The 17,976-nt window shown below is 40.6% G+C and overlaps 1 protein-coding gene across 4 annotated transcripts in view; it reads left to right on the top strand.

Annotated features, from left to right (window-relative positions):
• LOC129168901 (protocadherin Fat 3) overlaps positions 1–17,976 on the top strand; it is a 121,946-nt gene that overhangs the window by 37,855 nt on the left and 66,115 nt on the right. For all 4 annotated transcript variants that reach the window (XM_054754707.1, XM_054754706.1, XM_054754705.1 and 1 more), the window contains exons 7-9: positions 9,329–9,390; positions 12,470–12,784; positions 15,102–15,312. In XM_054754707.1, the coding sequence (XP_054610682.1) occupies positions 9,329–9,390; positions 12,470–12,784; positions 15,102–15,312 (588 nt within the window). The remainder of the gene's footprint in view (positions 1–9,328; positions 9,391–12,469; positions 12,785–15,101; positions 15,313–17,976) is intronic.

Genomic DNA, 17,976 nt, shown 5'->3' with positions numbered 1-17,976 from the left:
CGATGGTGCGCTCCATGCAGGAGCGTGTACGTGTGTGCTTTTGGTTGTACATTTGTTCTTGTGGGGTCTGCGGATTATTCAATGGTGTCATGAGCCAAGGTGCCAGGGCATAGCCTCGATCACCTGTAAAATAAGTTAATGGCCACATAACAACACGCAAAAGGTAAGAAATTAACATTTTACACACCGATTAACCATCCGTCGCATGCTGCGCCATGACTCAGGCGCATTCCAACGGAGGAATTTCGGAAAATGTAGGAGTCGTGTGTACCTCCGGGGAAACTTGCAACAACATTCACAATCTTGTTGCGAATCTGAGATTATTTGGATATTAATTGAGTCATACCGTTTGCGATCGAGGTAGGGAAATGGATGAATGAATTTTGATTTGAATATATATTTATCGATGGAGTATATTTTAGTTGTTTTGATGATAAATAATTGTGGGGATATTTTATTTGCACTACATTTTTTGGGATCAGGTTGCAAAATCCATCATGAGGGCGATTGCGCATTGCAAGTGCAAGCTGTATTTGTGCATAAGAGTCCTCCTGAGCGTTCGTGGAATTTGTTCTTAGATCTAAGAACTGTGAGTTAAGAACACGTTTCGTGAATGCCAAAAATTTTCGTAAGAAGGCTTTACGAACACATTTGTGCGTAAGAACGTTTCGTGAATGAGGCCCAATGTTCTGTGAGGTCTATGTTGCCGTTGCTGGAAAAAGTGTGGACACCCCCGCCTTAAATACGGCCAAGATTCGCTTCAACGAGATAAAAATGAAATAGCAAATATAGAAAGTTTTGAAAAATCATAAATTCCTTACCAAAATGGAAGATTATTCCAGAAGTCTTTTTCAAAAATTCATAGGGTAGGGTCGCAGGGTTTATTTTAATTTGTACTGTATATTTCCTCACTTATGTACTCACTTTCATATTATTTTTTAAGAGACTGTCCATAACAGCCATCCATCTTGTTTAAAATGAGCATCTGTCATTTTTCAATACACATCACAATCAGAACAATGTATGCGAGTAGATTATTACCTCTACTTTATGAAGGTAGCGTGATACACAGTAGCTCTTGTATGATATTGTGTACCTAAGGAGGTGTCCTTTCCCTGAGGTCATTCTAGTTTTTCTTGCAGATTCAAAGGGATGTTCCATGATTGCATGCACAACACATTGCCTTCTTTGGGTATACTCTCTAAACTGTGTGTGTGCGTGTGTGTGTGTGTGTCACAGGGGAGAGTTTTTCGCCATCTGAGCTCGCCTGTGTTGCTTTCTGGTAATCTTCATTCATTGTCGCCCTCGTATCGACGACTATCACCTACACAGGCTGATAAATTGGCTTTTACTCAGCGTTGAATGTTTCCGGCGCTTCTCACTTTATAGCCTCCCCACCGCCACGCTGAGTCCAATAACACTCATATTAAACTGCTGGATTTACAAGAGAGGCCCGCCTAGCTCCGCCCCCCGAAGGTGCTAGTGTGATGTGATGATTGTTGTGGTGAGTCATCTCTCCAGAACTTTCTGTGTGGCCCGACGGACCAACAAAATCAAGGCTGATTGATTTGCCCAGTTTGCCCCCCACCCGCTTGCAGAGACTTTGATTTGTTTTCCCAAACGCTATTTTGTAATTTTTCATGTTAAAGTTCTCCATCAGAGCGCTTTGGAGCGTGTGAAACGTGACACTATTCCTTCAGTGTAGCCAAGCAGAACACAAGCACGAGATTTCGCTGCTGTTTGCCTTTGTCGCAGTGTCGCACGACTGACACGCACCCTCCCGACCAAAACCATTTTGCCCCCCCCGCCCCAATCCCTCCTCCTTCACGGGGGTGCAAACAGAAGAGATGAATGTTGACACAAGGTCCAAGACCGGGCGCTCAAGGAAAATGCTGGAATGTTTGCCCAGCGTCCTTGTTGTCTGTGACATTTTTTTTCTTTTTCAGCTTGTGTTGATTTAGTCGGATCAGAACCAATTGGCAGCACCGAAGCACTGCCTAGATTACAACGTGATGCTTCATGTAAATGCTTGACAACACTGGAAGTCAATTATAGGAGGTGTGTATGAGTGTGTGTCCTACCATAGTGTGTTGGAAGTGCGTTAGCCTTGATGCTGGAATTTAGACAGTTTAAAAGTGTGTGTGGCTTTAATGCTAATGCTAATGAGCAGTCTCTCCGAGGAGCACTTTTTACATATACATTGTAACTCTTCACTTGTCCAACGTAATAGATGCTATACTGTATATCACATACAACAACGTACTGTAACATTAAGTAGAGGGACAGAAGGACACAACACGGCATAGCTATGTGATGCTAAAGTGCTAGCGTTACACTCACATTGTAACAGCAACATCGTGCTAGGTTAGCCTATTCGCTGAAGAAAAATAACACAATCAAACTTACAGTCCCACGTTTAGCTGACTGACGAATTAGTTGGCAGAGCTTTATTTTGAGATGTGCAGCAAAGCGTGTTTTACATCATTGTGTACGTTATTGTTAAATAAACCTCTAAAGCAGGGGTGCTCACACTTTTATAGCCTGCGAGCTACTTTTAAAATGACCGAGTCCAAAAGATCACCTACTACTATACATATAGAGAGTATATATATTTACTATATTTATTAAAATATGAGTAGGTATTTATGTACGTTATACATATATATCAGGAGTGCACGCACTTTCTCAGCACAAGTCAAAATGATCTAAATCTTTCTATAAAACATATCACATATACTAAATGTAACCAGTAAACTCTGAAATTCTATTGTAAATATGAATGATTAGTATTTCACATTCACATTTTTAAAGTTGACAGGTAATCAAAGTAGTTGCTATCATAATTCACTTCAATATGGAAATAAAGATAATTCCACATAACTCCTAAATAGTTGTGTACATAACCTGAGTACTGGTAATATATCAGTCAAATTAGCGATGTGACGTTCATTAGGGCACACAGTTCATGTATTACATCCAGTTAGCATTTGCTAGCAAACATTAGCCATATATACAGTAAGAATTTAAAATGATGATGCAAAAGACAATGCAGCCGAAGTCAAGGCAACATATTGAAAAGGTTTCACCAATGGGCACGTTTTTCATTTCATCATGAAATAATAGTTTAAGAAGCCAACGTGTAGAAAACACAGATTTCTGTAGTAGAGTTCATGACGCCAAGCAAAGCCAGTAAACAATACACTTTTTTCTACATAGCTAGCCGCTACAAGTGAACAGATAACTTTTGTTATAGATATGGACATCTTACCGCTGAGTTACTTCATCCATAATCACAATCATAAAGATGGAAGTTGCATCTTCGTGTGTAGCTTGAAACGCTGCGGGAGAGCGAGCGCGAATCAGGAGGGGAGCTTAATGTCAGCTGACTGATGTCATATGACAACTACAAAGTGACGTTTACGCGATCAACCCAAACTACCTTGGAGATCTACTGGTAGCTCGCGATCCACGTAATGGCCGCCCCTGCTCTAAAGCCATACAGATGTCAGAGTTCAAACCACCAAATACGTCAGAGGAAACCTCAACATACAGGACATCACAAGTCTTCAGTTCAGTGAGCTTTGAAGCTACGACAATTTTGGCATCTTGTTAATAATCAAGGGATGCTGCGATCGATCACTGTCGGACGATTTCCGTGAAAATTTGCAGTTGAAATGTGCGTGACAGTCAGCAAATAACTCGAAAAATAATTGAGTTCATCAGACGAGATGACCAGCCTTCGTCAGCGGTAGAAGACACCGGGTTCGCCAAGCTCTCTCTCATTTGGAGCCCACCTCTGTGCTACCTGGATGTCCGGCTAGGGCTCCAGCACCTCTATCCAAAGTCTCCTAAAAGAAGACTCGTGTCACAAGCGATATACCGTATGTTCTCTTGAAAAAGTTAAGTCAAATATGTTTTTGTCTAAATTCAGGTGATTTTGTGGTTCCTTTTTTCATATCATATATAGCAGGAATTCTGGGCCCCATGAAAAAAAAAAGGTGGAAGGCTTTTTATTAGTTAATTACAAATTGTATTACTAATGACCTATTTTCTTGGCAGTCAAAGGACCATGGAAATGTCCTGACTTTTCCCCTTTATATTACCCATGGTCAACAGCGCTCATCATAAATAAATAAAAAAATTCATAATTAATCCATGTGATCGGTTTCCCTCATGGATGATTAGGATGAAAATTTTGGGAAAGCTACGCCTCTAAAGTCAAGTACATGTACGTACCTGGAATGCAATCGGTCATAGGCCATCCGCCGATCTATTTTATGGTAGCAAGCAATATACGTCCCCTCCCACTCCCAAAAACGTTATTAAGATAGATAGAAATGAGAGAAATTACAACATAATCGGGCCGCACGATGGCTGAGTGTTTAGCATGTTGGCCAGACAGTCAGGAGATCTGGAAGATCAAGAGATTAAAATCCCCGCTTGGACATCTCTGTGTTTCGTTTGCATGTTCTCCGCATGTGTGCGTGGGTTTTCCCGAGTATTCCGGTTTCCTCCCACATTCCAAAAACATGCATGTTAGGTTAATTGGAGACTCTAAATTGTCCATAGGTATGAATGTGAGTGTGAATGGTTGTTTGTCTATATGTGCCCTGCCATTGGCTGGCGACCAGTCCAGGGTGTACCCCGTCTCTCGCCCAAAGTCCAGAATACCCCCACGACCTTAATTAGGATTAGCAGCATAGAAAAAGATGGATGGACAACATAATCAATCTTTCTTTCCTTAAATCATATCCATTGTGCAAGTGGACGATTTATAAGCCCTTCTTTCTTTGTTCCATAAATTATTTTACGATTTTTTTTGCCACTGAAAAAATGCACACGAAAGCATTTCCAAGGAAGATACAGTATGTTTGGATGGATGGTATTTCTCCGTTTTGAAAAAACCCTCTAGTTTAATCCTCTTGATTAATCCATCATTGCACTCTGCTTATGGTTGTTTACATTGAAATACATTTTTGAATTAATTTTTCTTATTAAGACAAAAGTAAACATATACAACAAATATGGCATCAATTTCGTGAATAAAATAGTGCCAAAACAGAAAGGAAATGGAAATACATGGTAAACAAGGAAACAAAGTTGAAAATTAAATTATAAACTAGGGGTTTCCTACAAGATTCAAATCATTAATTGGATGAGATAGTTCTACGGCTTGTTTTGTCTGAGGTTGACAATAAATTTGGGGTTTTTGAGGTTGACAGAATGGAAGTTGGACGACCTGAAGTTCTCAGGTTTTGGACAGGTGTGATACTACGTGCACATCTGATGGCGCCCATAGAGGACCAAGGAATGCTCAGGTCGTTTGTATGTATGCTCAGACACTTGAAAAATTAGAGGGAACATTGCTCATCTTTCTTTCCTTTGGCCGATGGCTGACTAAGGCTACCGCATTACCCAATAATAATCGAGTCTTGCTGTCTAACCTGGAAAATATAGGAAGAACAGCTGGCATGGGCTCTGGCCACCCGCGTTGCGGCCGAAAATGGACGGATGGATTAAAATGCATAATAATTTGAGCGTTATTTTTAACACTGTGATTTCTATAATGTTTTACTTCAAAATGTCAGCGGAAAAAAATTGCAATAAATATATTTTATCGTGTTAAGAAATGTCTGAGAGCCAGCGGCAGTCATCAAAAGAGACATATCTGGCTCTCGAGCCATAGGTTCCGTACACCTGACCTAATTGCTGAGGAAAAACAAAATGATCACACTTACAGCTCCCACATCTGAAGGTGGCTGACACATAGTTTTCAGAGCTAAGACTTTATTTTAAGATGTGTAGTGAAACCTGCCCGGAACCTGGAGCAAAAGTGAGCGTTTGAGCGCCTCGTCACTCAGAAGTGGAGCGAACAAGTGAGGGAGATGATAGATGTTTCTCCTGTGTGATGCTCATAAACAGGCTGTAGGGACACATGTTACTGTTAGAACATCAATGAGAAGTAGCTAGTCGACCTTTTAAAAAACAGTATTTCTCCTGGCCAAATCAAAATGAATCATTATCGTGGCATCGATTTATGAGTCCGAGGCCACACCCCTCCTCCTCTGTGCTGTGCTGCTAATCATTTAGTCCTAATGTAATGCATAAAAGGTGGACTGCATGCATGCTCAAGGTGACACCGCTATATATATGTGTGTGTGTGTGTGTGTGTGTGTGTGTGTGCATGCGTGTGTGTGTGTTATGGACTGAAGCCTACATGTTACCGCTCCAGCTCACACGCACACACGCATGCACACACACACTAAGAGTCATCCTAATCCCGCTGCCTTCATGAGGCTGTCATTAAATAGATGAAACGAGCGTTTAATTTAATTCTGATTGCATTTATGCTGCATGTCATGCGTGGAAGATGCAAAAAGATGCTGAAGGGAGGCTAATTCAATGTACTACACGTGCAGGCACTGTAGGTCTTTGGACAAGGAGGACGTGATAGGATTTAAGGAGGATTAGGATGGTAAATCTAGGTATTGTTTCCAAGATAAGGAGGTGGAGCAGGTCTCCATCCTTTGACCTTGCAGCTTTTCCAAACTAGCATATTGACATTCAGGAAATGGATTGAGAGCCACGAATCCTTACCACTCAAACATTATGGAAATGCTGCAGATGCAAGTTTACTGCTCACTAGAATCTTAAAAATGCGTACCAGAATGTCACACGAGAAAAATATTAGTACTTGCACATTGGTATGTATTTTATACTCAATACAGAGCAATACAGTGGAACCCGTTTATGGCTGATTCATGTCAACATGCACGGTTGCTGACCTAACCAAGACCCCAAACTACCCATAGCTTGCACATTTACGTGTGACTTTCTCCAGAGACACGAGGAGAATGGGTGATGATGAAGTGTTTTTGTTTGTTTACGACCAGTCCAGGGTGTTCCCCGCCTCTTGCCTAAAGTCAGCTGGGATAGGCTCCAGCATACCCGCGACCCTAGTGAGGATAAGCGGCATAGAAAGTGGATGGATGGACATGATTTTCCTCCATTTGTGCATATTTATAGTTAGATTCATGTATTATTTACAGTATATTCTTATCTAAGAGAGCTGCTATTCTTTTGTTGTATGTTTTGACCAAATGACAATAAAAGTTTTGTACATGCACAAATCTTTCTTCCAAAGGCTAATAATCAAAACAAATTTTTTACTTGTTGTGGTAGAATTTGGGTTAGTACTGGCATTTATTTTGAAGCTTACTTTGCACTGAACAAGAACAACTTGTGCTGCCACTTTTTGATAACAATAAGAACACGCTGGTCAGATGTCAGAGTAATCTTATTGTCATTTACGGTAAGACTTTACAATAAGGTACACAAAATTACAGTAGTTAATGAGGAACGAACCTACCTAACCCTAACCACTACTCATGAGTTACTCATTAGTTCTTCGATAGTTCCTCAGTAACTGCTCTAACTTTATGTGCCTAGTTCCTCACTAACTACTCTACACATTAGTTTCTCATTAGTTCTTCATTAGTTCCTCAGTAACTAGTCTGAATTTATGTGCCTTAGTCATTAGTTCCTCATTAGTTCTTCATTAGTTCTGCATTAGTTCCCCAGTAACTACTGTGTTTTTGTGTACTTTATTGTAAAGTGTGACCTCCTTTACTGATGTATAAAATGATAGGATGGAAAATTTTTTACTCTGTTTTGGATAAGGAATGCAACATATTTGCGCTTCATAACAGAAAGATAACATCAGCAAAAGGCACCTTGTTCCTTTTCATTAAAATCACACGCACAGTTTTATTATGAGTCATCCCTTCTGTCGTCTGGCTGAGACGCTCAGCCCTCCTAACCAAGGATTGGTTGAAACCAGATCAGACCAATGTACCAACAAACAATTAACAGGACGTTTCCTGATCACTGGCACCAATTCCACAGCAGGCAGAGGAGGAAAAGGAACTCCGTTTCACTTCAGAGATTGCTTGGACCTCGCTAAGCCTTGGTTGGTGGGCTGAGCGTTCTCTCCAGCGCTGGCATTGCAGTTGTTTGTACTGTTTTTAATATTCAATTGTAAACCATACTTGAGACTCAGTATTATTTTACAGCTGTTAGAATAAAATAATCTGGGTGGACTTCCAAGCAAAAATAAAGAAAAGCACAACATCAACTTAAAATGATGACATTAATATTGACGCACCTTCGGTTTGGTCAGGAATGGCAACAACGTCTTCAAAGTTGTGGGTAGTTACTTTTCATTTGAATCGGAAAAGCCGAAACAGCCAACTTCTCCTCACACACAACCAACACACAAGCGGTGTGACTCAGTGTTTGATGTAGTTTTTTACAACAGTATTTAAAATTGCTGCTAAAAGTGTTACTACTGGGTCGCGACCCCGTGGTCGGGGACTCCCAATCTACAGTACAGTCGTACCTTGCTACATTGCGGTTCGAACATCGCTTCCTCACCCTTTTTTTTTTTTTTTCTCAAACATTAATTAATTGAAAAATGATTGCCGTTTCGTGGTTGACTACGGACTATTATTAGTCAGAAAAAATTTGCATATTTAAGCAAATTGTACGTAACTTATGCCCAAATTAAGCATTCTAGCGATTAAGTATAAAAATGGCTAAATTAGCTAAAATACAAATACAGTATAAGCCAACTTGTGAATGTAGTACTCTACATTGGTCACTAGGTGTAAGTATTTGTTCGGTGATACCACCACCTAAGCACCAGACTTGAACAAGCGGCGTTTATTGAAGGTTTAAATGATCTCACAACAGGCACAATATTAATAACAAACTAATAATCATAATAATCATAATAATAACACGGTTAGTAGCTCACAACAAGCTAAAACTCAACACTGTGTGTTTCACTTCCCGTCCACCATTGATTCTGCTCCCCTACAAGGTAAAGTGTCTTAAGTGGCTTATTTTCTCTGATTATATCTACTATATTGGGTGCTAATAGAAGTGTAAAGGTAACTATATGGGTGTTATTTCATGTCTCTAGGGCTCTAATAATGTTAAAAAAATGTATTTAGAAGATTGCAAGCAGCTTTTTTATGCCGTAACGAAATATATTCCATTTATTAATACTGAATCCTACTTCACGGAAATTCACTTATCACGGTCGGCTCTGGAACCAATTAACCGCAATAGGGAGGTACGACTGTACAGTGGGACCTTGGTTAGAGTCATTAATCCGTTCCAGAGAGTCCAATTTATAACTGAAATGTACTCTAACCAAATATTATTTGGATTATTTATGATAATTCTATTTTTTTATATAAAAATGCAGCCAGCCGATCGATGACAAAAATGCTTCCATCACATCTTGTCCTCTTTTGGCTCGTAGGCCTGATCACAACAACAGCGAGGAAACTGGACAGAGAACAGCAAGCGGAACACTTCCTGGAGGTAAAGTACAACCATTGGCCTGTTTATCTGCTGCCGCCACCTGCCGAGGCGCTAACAGAGACTGGCTGGAGGACAACCCAGACGGGCCCCTCAAGGCCCCCGCCAGATGTGATGAATGCCTTTATGTTTGGGGCCTGGGCTCTAGGATTTCTTAAATGTAATCGTTCATCATCGGTTATCTCCTCCACTCGTGCCGGCGAGAGGGCCGCAGAGGAGTCGGTGTGCCGAGCGTTTGATAAGTGCAGACAGCGGGCACACAGATAGCCGGGCGATTAGCATTTGTGGCACTGGTGCTGCATGCAGATGAAGCTGATAATCGCATACACTCCACTTCACAGATGCAAGAAAACTTTATCCCCACCCGGACTTCTCACGCAACTTATTAAGCGCTGACGAATCTACAGCCGCAATGAAATGAAATAAGGCCCCCCCAGTGACCCTCCACACCCACCCCCGGCGTTTATCTATTGCCAGCTGTCTGGTCTGGAACCAATAGCTCTGCTTTGTTCGGCTCCAGTGCGCAGGGAGAGGGCTCAAGGGAAGATAATAACATCGTATAGCACACTCGCCAGACACTTCGTTAGGCACACCATCACAATGCCAGGCAAGACAAGAGCTCAAAAAGTCTGCCTTTGCAAAGAAATGCATGGTGGTAGATGACCACAATGTGCTCCAATGGGCATCCTTTCATTGTTAATGATAAGGTGGCATGGCAGGATGCTGACTTCTGTCTCATTTGCAGTCTGCAATAATGCAACACAACAATAAACCCAAGTAAGGCGTCCTCTCCACACTGACCTATCGTACCTCGCCTGGGTCTATGCTTAGGGCATGTTTGGGTAGTGTGAGTTCTCTGATCCGGGCCCAAGCATGGCACACTTCCCCTCCTTAGCACAAATAGCCAAGTCATAGAATGAATGTAATGCCATCGCTCCTCACATGTTCTTCATGATAATCAGCACATTTCATAATAGAAAGTAACTACAAAGACTCTAATAATCCCAAACTCTAAACCCACAGTGTGCTACAGTAGTGTGCGTAATGACTTAAATTAATGCTATGACTCCTCGCAAAATGTATTTATTATTTTTGAAATGTATTTTATTATTTATGATGTATTATAAATAGGCACATCTCATCCTTAAGTTGGAATGATTTATAAATAACTCAACAAAAATATAAACGCAATGCTTTTGTTTTTGCTCCCATTTTTTATGAGATGAACTCAAAGATCTAAAACTTTTTCCACATAGACAATATCACCATTTCAATCAAATATTGTTCACAGATCTGTCTAAATCTGTGATAGTGCACACTTTTCCTTTGCTGAGAGAATCCATCCCACCTCACAGGTGTGCCATATCAAGATGCTGATTAGACACCATGATTAGTGCACAAGTGTGCCTTAGACTGCCCACAATAAAAGGCCAGTCTGAAATGTGGCTTGAATCGGCTTGAATCGGTTGAGAAATGTGGCAGTTGTAGCAGGTAATAATAATTAATTGTAGGGAAAAGGTTACATTTTGGGAAAATTTCAAATTTTGGATCACCCCCAAAATTTAATCAGTTCTTCCATATCCCATTTCTGATAATTCCTGAAAATTTCATCCAGATCCGAACCAAAGTTATTTTGAACACAGACAAACAGACAGATAAACTCTGGCAAAAACATGCACTTTGTGCTGCGCTTGGCGGAGGTAATAAGGAATCCGGAAATTCACTTGTCATGGTAGTTTCTGGAACTAATTAACCGCCATAAACAAGGGACCACTGTAATCTACAAAGTCAAGGAAATTGCAGTCATGCAGCAGTGTAGAAGTGATGGGACAAGTCACGCCCATGTCCAACACGGGACAAATGACCTGTATGAGTGCGCCCTAACAAACCACATCACTGCAGTTGCGGCCATAAGTTTGGAGACAGTTTTGCATTGAATTGTAGGGGTGTCACGAGATCTTGCAAGATTAAAACGTGATGAGATTTCTCGTTCCGAAAAAAACTGTCGCGCGGGATAATAAATAAATTAATTAATCACATGATAATTGAAAATGAACTTGATCATTTTGCCGGCCTCAATATATTGCCATGTGCATGCCTGTTTATTTTCCTCGTCTCTTGCCTCCAAACAGGCAGAAAGAGAGTTCACTCTGTGCATTTGATTCAGCCCCTGGGTGGATTTGCTCCATAAAACACCGGCATGCACGCAGTGAGACCTCTTGTCAATCATACAGTCTCTGTGGGGGAGGCGGGGCCGCTAGCATACACAATGCAGAGGGGTGTAGACGCATGAGGAGCAATGTAAGGTAACGTGGTAAAAATTAAGATGATTGCAAAGCTAAATGCTACACAAAAAAAAACACACATTGCAATGCGGAGCCTTCATCCTGACAGTCAACACTCACAGAGACGTTTGGCTGACAAAGTAAACACAAACGGGACAGAGCAAAATGGAGTGCAATCACAGAAAGTGTTATTTGCTAACGCAAAAGAAGTGCTGCTCTGTAATAGAGTTGAAAAGCCAGCATTTCAAAAAAATGCTGCAAATGTTTGACAGACAGTATGAGTTGCCTGTGAGAAGGTCATTGCCTTCTTTCTAATTGCACAAGATACTGAAAATACAGATAACCTCTTAACGCAGAGTGCATTATTTCCTCTTGTTGCTTCATGAAAGGCACCAGTTAACAAAATGATGGGTCCAAAAAAGGGAACAATTGTTAGTGGGTGTATTTGCATGCAGGTTGTTTCAGGTGTTAAATGGATGTAAACACAGCGATACAGTATGAGTGGCTTGAGAGTAGATACAGTAAGAATGTAGGTACTAAATGTACACAAAGCAATGTGAATGCAGGTCAAGGATGGCGGTCCATGCACAGCAGCCAGCACAAAATGTCATTAAAAGTCCAGTGAGCAGTCAGGCTGCTCCCACCAGTGTTCACCGTGATGCCATCAAATCAATGTTGTGATCAGACCTTTGCCTCTGCCCGCAGGGCATCGCTAATACAACGAGATTTCCCATGAGCTCAGCTCCTCGCCGCCCGCGTCCGCTAAAAGCACACAAACGTGTCACATGGTTTCCTAGGTGACAGTCATAGACGGGCCGGTGACCACCCGCCAGTCCACCGTGTGGGTCATGGTCCACGTGGAGGACGAGAACGACAACCCGCCCATCTTCCCCGAGGTCACCTACCGCATCAGCTTGCCCGAGCGGGACCGCAACCGACGGAGCGAGCCTGTCTACCGCGTCTTTGCACACGACCGCGACCTGGGCGCCAACGCCAACGTCAGCTACAGCATCCTGGATGGCAACCCGGACGAGACGTTCGGCATCGACCCGCGCACCGCCATGGTGTCGTCCAAGAAGGCGGTACCGGCGGGCAGCTACCATGTCCTCACTGTAGGTTTGACCTCTGACCTGCATGGAAATGCATGTTTTTTTATTTATTCATAAGCCTCGGTCGGCACCCACACTGGTCATTTTTCATCAGACACAAATCCATTTTTTATTGTCTGAATTTATTTTTATGAGTTGGCGAAGATAAATTTGATACCCGCAGATAAAATTGCTTTTATATTTCAGTCTGCTGGCACTCAATCACATCAACACCATAAGCACAAACAGCAGTTTTTGGCTTCCATCTCAAAACAAATGTCCTGGTAATAAATGACTTCATCAGGCGTTTTAGACCACCGTTCCTTTTAAGCTCAATCCCATGTGGACAAGCTAGAATGTTTCCCAGAAGAGAGCAGACCTCCCCCAAGGACCAACAAGCACCTCAAAAACCACATTCGTTTGTGTGGAAAGGAAAATGATGGGGGATTATTTTGTCTAATGTTACATGGTTCATGCTAAATATAATCCCTATTTGAAAAGAAGTCAACTTGACACTTCTTGGTGGAGCACAAACGTACAGCACTTTGAACTGAAGCAAAGAACATACATTCATTGAAAATCATAAAAAGGAGTGACATTTATGCACCTTATTAGTGTTTTTGCTGTTGTGATAAATACCTTTAAGCAATTTTAAGTCTAAAAGCCAGCTTGCGGTATTTTCTTCTTGCTTATTCCTATTATTATGTGTTCCTATTATTATTATTACACCTATTTCATTTATTAAAGAAAGATTGTAAGAAGAGTTGCATTGTAATATTTGACACTCATTTAAAGCATTACAATATTTTAAATGGCTATAAAATCTGCTTTTTTGGAAACACATGCCAATTTGGAGAAGCCATAGTCTGGAATACTCACATGACTGTCACATGACCACCACTCCAAAATGTTTCCTATGCGTCACTTCGGGACTTGATGTGTGCAAGTCAATGACAAAGCCGCGTAAGACCCATTTGAACACATTTAAAGTGACACAAATGTCACCATGGCTATCTATCTATCTATCTATCTAAATATCTATCTACTGTATCTATCTAGCTAGCTATCTATCTATACAATCGTCCCTCGCCACATTGCGATTATAATTTGGCAGCTTCACTCTATCATGGTTTTTCACAAATATATGAATTCATAAATCATGCTGTTTCATGGTTGAATACGGCCTATTAGTAAAAAAAAAAAAGTTATGCATATTTAAGCCAATTTTTACATATGTTTTGCCTAATTGAATCATTTGCAAACATAAAAATGGCAAAATGAAGTAAAATACAAATATAAGGTAGGCATTCAGAAGACACTTGTCTACACTGGTCACTAGGTGTCCCGTAGGTGAAATATACAAGCAGCAGACACTGGAACAACAGGCCTTTATTGCAGGTTTGAATGATCTCACAACAGGCACAGTAATAGTAATAATAAAAACATAATAAGCATAAGGCAAGGTAAAGGTAAAGACAAAACTACTAACTACAAAAATATTTCATTGTCGTACTTTACACTTATCACAATTCACTTATCACGGTTGGGTCTGGAACCAATTAACCGCCATAAACAAGGGATTACTGTATATTTATATATGCTGTATACTTTTTAATTGGATTTTCCGCTCTCAAGCTTGTGCAAACTTTGAAATTGAATTGAAAATGCCCTTGCAATTCCAATTCAGTGCCATGAATTTGGATTGAGGTTGCAAACAAGAAGTGTAATTGCAGAATTCAAATTCAAATGGAAGGAAGTTGGACTGAAATTCCATGAAATTCCAATAGATAATTTTGGTGTATTCCAGAATCATGCTTGAAAGTATATTCCATATATGCCTGTGTTACATTTTTCATAGAAATGTCAATACCATGAACCTCATGTACACATGTTTTAATGACCGCAAATCATCAACAATGAAGAATAAATGTCTTCTGTAAAACAGATCATTTAATTTGACGTATTATAATTTATGATTGGCTTTATCCAAGTATTCAAAATGGAGGGTATTTGTGTTTAATTGGACTGTTTTTGGTATTTATGCCAAAACCTTTGTTAAACCTTCTTTCTGTTACTTGGCTATAGGGAATTTCACTGAATTGAATTCCACTTCCTGTAATTCCAATTCAACATTCTGTGGGATGGAGCCAATTCAAATCAAATTCCAATTCTTAAAATTTGGAATTTTGCACCAGCCTCCTTGCGACATTAACAAACACCCTGACAGACAAACATCCTACTTGGAGGATGTGAGAGGTTATTGTGATTAACACCTCCCTTGCCCTATAGAGCCACTACACATAACACAAGCTTGGTGTGACATCATTTTCTGTCTTCAAAGATTAAAGCGGAGGACGGCGGCGACCCCCCGCTGTGGTCCACAGTCAAACTCCATGTGGAGTGGATCCGCAAGCCCACGCCCTCACCGCTGCCCCTGCTGTTCACGCAGCGGTGCTACAACTTCTCCGTAGCGGAGACAGCCGCCGTGGCCCAGCCCGTGGGGGTGGTAGCCGTGGGACAGTCCAACACCCCCGTCTGGTTCAACATTGTCGGTAAGACCACAGGAAATGCTTGCAAAGCATGAATGAAGCAACAGGAATACAAATGTTTGTTTGCATGAGGCACCACTTTGCAGAAGCATTGCATTGTATTGCAACGTGTCAGCATCAATACTTTTATGTGCACCACTGTTCCATTTTTGGATCTGTGCAGTGACAACATGCAGCAGTAATTGATTTTCATGACCTTTTGCTTCACTGTTGTTCGCTCTGAAAATAATCAACACGACGCACACTGATTAATTAAAAACGACTTGATGAAGAGGGAAACATCGTTATAATCGTTGGCTTTTCTCTCACGCTTCAATGGCTCCAAAAACAGGCTGGAAAATAATGGGAGAAGAAAAACACACCTTTTTATACTCTATATACTCATCTGTGCAGTCATTTTTTAGAGCACTTTTTCCATCGAGGGCTGCATTTGCCGTTTGCCAGGGAGATCGGACTTCGGTGTCTTGTGGACAAAGAGCCTCGGGACTGTTCTCCCCAAATGTTACCAGCATGTAGGCTTTCCCACGAGGGCAAATAGCATCCTGTACCAAGTCTACAGCAACATGAAAGGTGCTTTGAAGGCTCTTCCAAGTCCCCATTTTGAAAAAGCTAATGTCTCTTCTGTTGTTGTTGCTTAATTTATTGGTATTAATGTTTCTTCTGTTCTTTTTCATTTTCTTGTGTTTTTCTTTCTTTCTTTCTGCTGGGAGAATGAACAGAACAAGAATTTCATTGCATAGCAGAACCACCTGTTCTACTGTGCATATGACAATAAAACTCTTGAATCTTGAATCTTGAATCTTGAATACTGAATAATCAAAGGATGCGGGGGTCATCCTTTTATTGATAGCTTTCATTTTGTAAACAAAAAAAAAATCCAATATGCTAATAAGTAATAAGCTAATAAGTTGCTGTTTTATTTTAGTTTTAGAATGTGCCCGGGCGTCGATGAAAAAAAATTAGCTGCAGGCCGCTAATGGTCGCCGGGACACACTTTGGACACCCCTGTTCTATCGCGTTTGTCTTCACGAGAATCACGGGTGAGCTGGAATCTACCCCAGTTGACTTGAGTGACAGGACACATATTGACAAACAACCATTCATACCTATGGACTATTTCCAGGAGGGAGTGTGAGTCCAGGCTCTGGGCCCAGGGGTCTTCAATTAAAAAGCAGTCAGAAACGTTTATGCAAATTTCTTCACAGTGAAGGTCCGAACCCCTTAAATTTCATTAAACAGACTAGCTTATATGAATATCAAATATGACTGAAACCCTGCACATCTCCCTATTGTTTCAATACTACAATACACTATTAACTTGGCACCTACATTGCATTTAAAAGAAAACAGGACCAAATGTCACAAAATAATAAAAGGTTTGACTGTACAAACAATGAAATTAACACAAAGGGCTTATATTTTAAGCTAAATAAAACTGCACCAGTTTCTCTGAAAAACTCATAATAAATAATAAGTTAATTAAGTGTTACATTTTCAATTGTTTCTTTAAAAGAAAAGCTGCAACAGTACATCTTCTGTTAAAGTGTCACATGCTCTTGTTATTGTTGTAGCTGACATTGGGATTTGCTTGATTTTGTCACACAATTCCTCTTTTTGTTTATCTTTCAGCAAGGTCTCTGCAATAGAAGCGCTCCTTCACAACCCTCCCGTCAGTGAAGGATTTTTTCTTGTTTTGCCCCAATATCCATACACACTTAGTGAGCGCTCATTTGCACATTGCTGTGCTGTAAATGAAAGTGTGTCTTGTAGGTTTTTCAGACTGGGCTAAGGTAGATTATTTTCCGTGTTCTCAGGTCAGACTTTGGTGGATACTTCCGCTCGAATGATCTGTGTGCAATGCCGCATCACATTTACACTTTTGACCAGCGCTACAGTTTCAGATCATATCAGATGGCTGGTCTAGGGGATGATTTTTGGGCCCACTGGTTGATTTAAAAAAAAATTGTCCCTCAATTAATAGTAAAAATTAAATGAATTATGAATGAGATATAAAGTAATCCTTAATTTACTGCAATTAATTGGTTCCAGATCCAACCGTGATAAGTAAATTTCCATGATGTAGGATTCCTTATGAAATAACACCGTTATAGTCATCTTTACACTCCTCTTTCCCAATATAGTACCATAATAAGAGAAAATAAGCCATCTCAGACATAAATAAGACTTGTGCCCGTGTGTGTTGCTATAATGTGTTCCATTGCTCGGGGAGCTGAGTGGGGGGACGGACAGGAAGTGACGTTGGGGGTTCAGAGTTTGAGTTGTAGCTTGGCGTGGGTTACAGACGCAACAGTAGCCTGTGTTAGCCTGTGTTAAAAGCCTGTTGTTCCGGGGATCAAATCTGGCATTTGTGTGTCTCGCCCAACATGACATTGCTGACACCTAGTGACCAATGTAGAATACTACATATCAAAATGCTTGAAAATGCTTAATTAAACAAGAAGTATGTACATTTGCTTAAATATGCATATTTTATAATCGACCCTATTCAACCACGAAAACAATTTATCATCATATGTTTGAAAAATCGTGATAGAGTAAAGCCGCTATATTTGAAATGGCATGGAATTACTGTATTAATAAATATAACAATAACACTAATTTGATTTGTGAGTTATAACACAAAAATAAAATGGTTAGTTCCGATAG

Source organism: Dunckerocampus dactyliophorus, chromosome 16 (genome assembly GCF_027744805.1).
Source record: "Dunckerocampus dactyliophorus isolate RoL2022-P2 chromosome 16, RoL_Ddac_1.1, whole genome shotgun sequence".
NCBI lineage: Eukaryota > Metazoa > Chordata > Actinopteri > Syngnathiformes > Syngnathidae > Dunckerocampus > Dunckerocampus dactyliophorus.
Note: the sequence above shows the minus strand (reverse complement) of the source record. Positions and strands in the feature narration are given on the sequence as shown.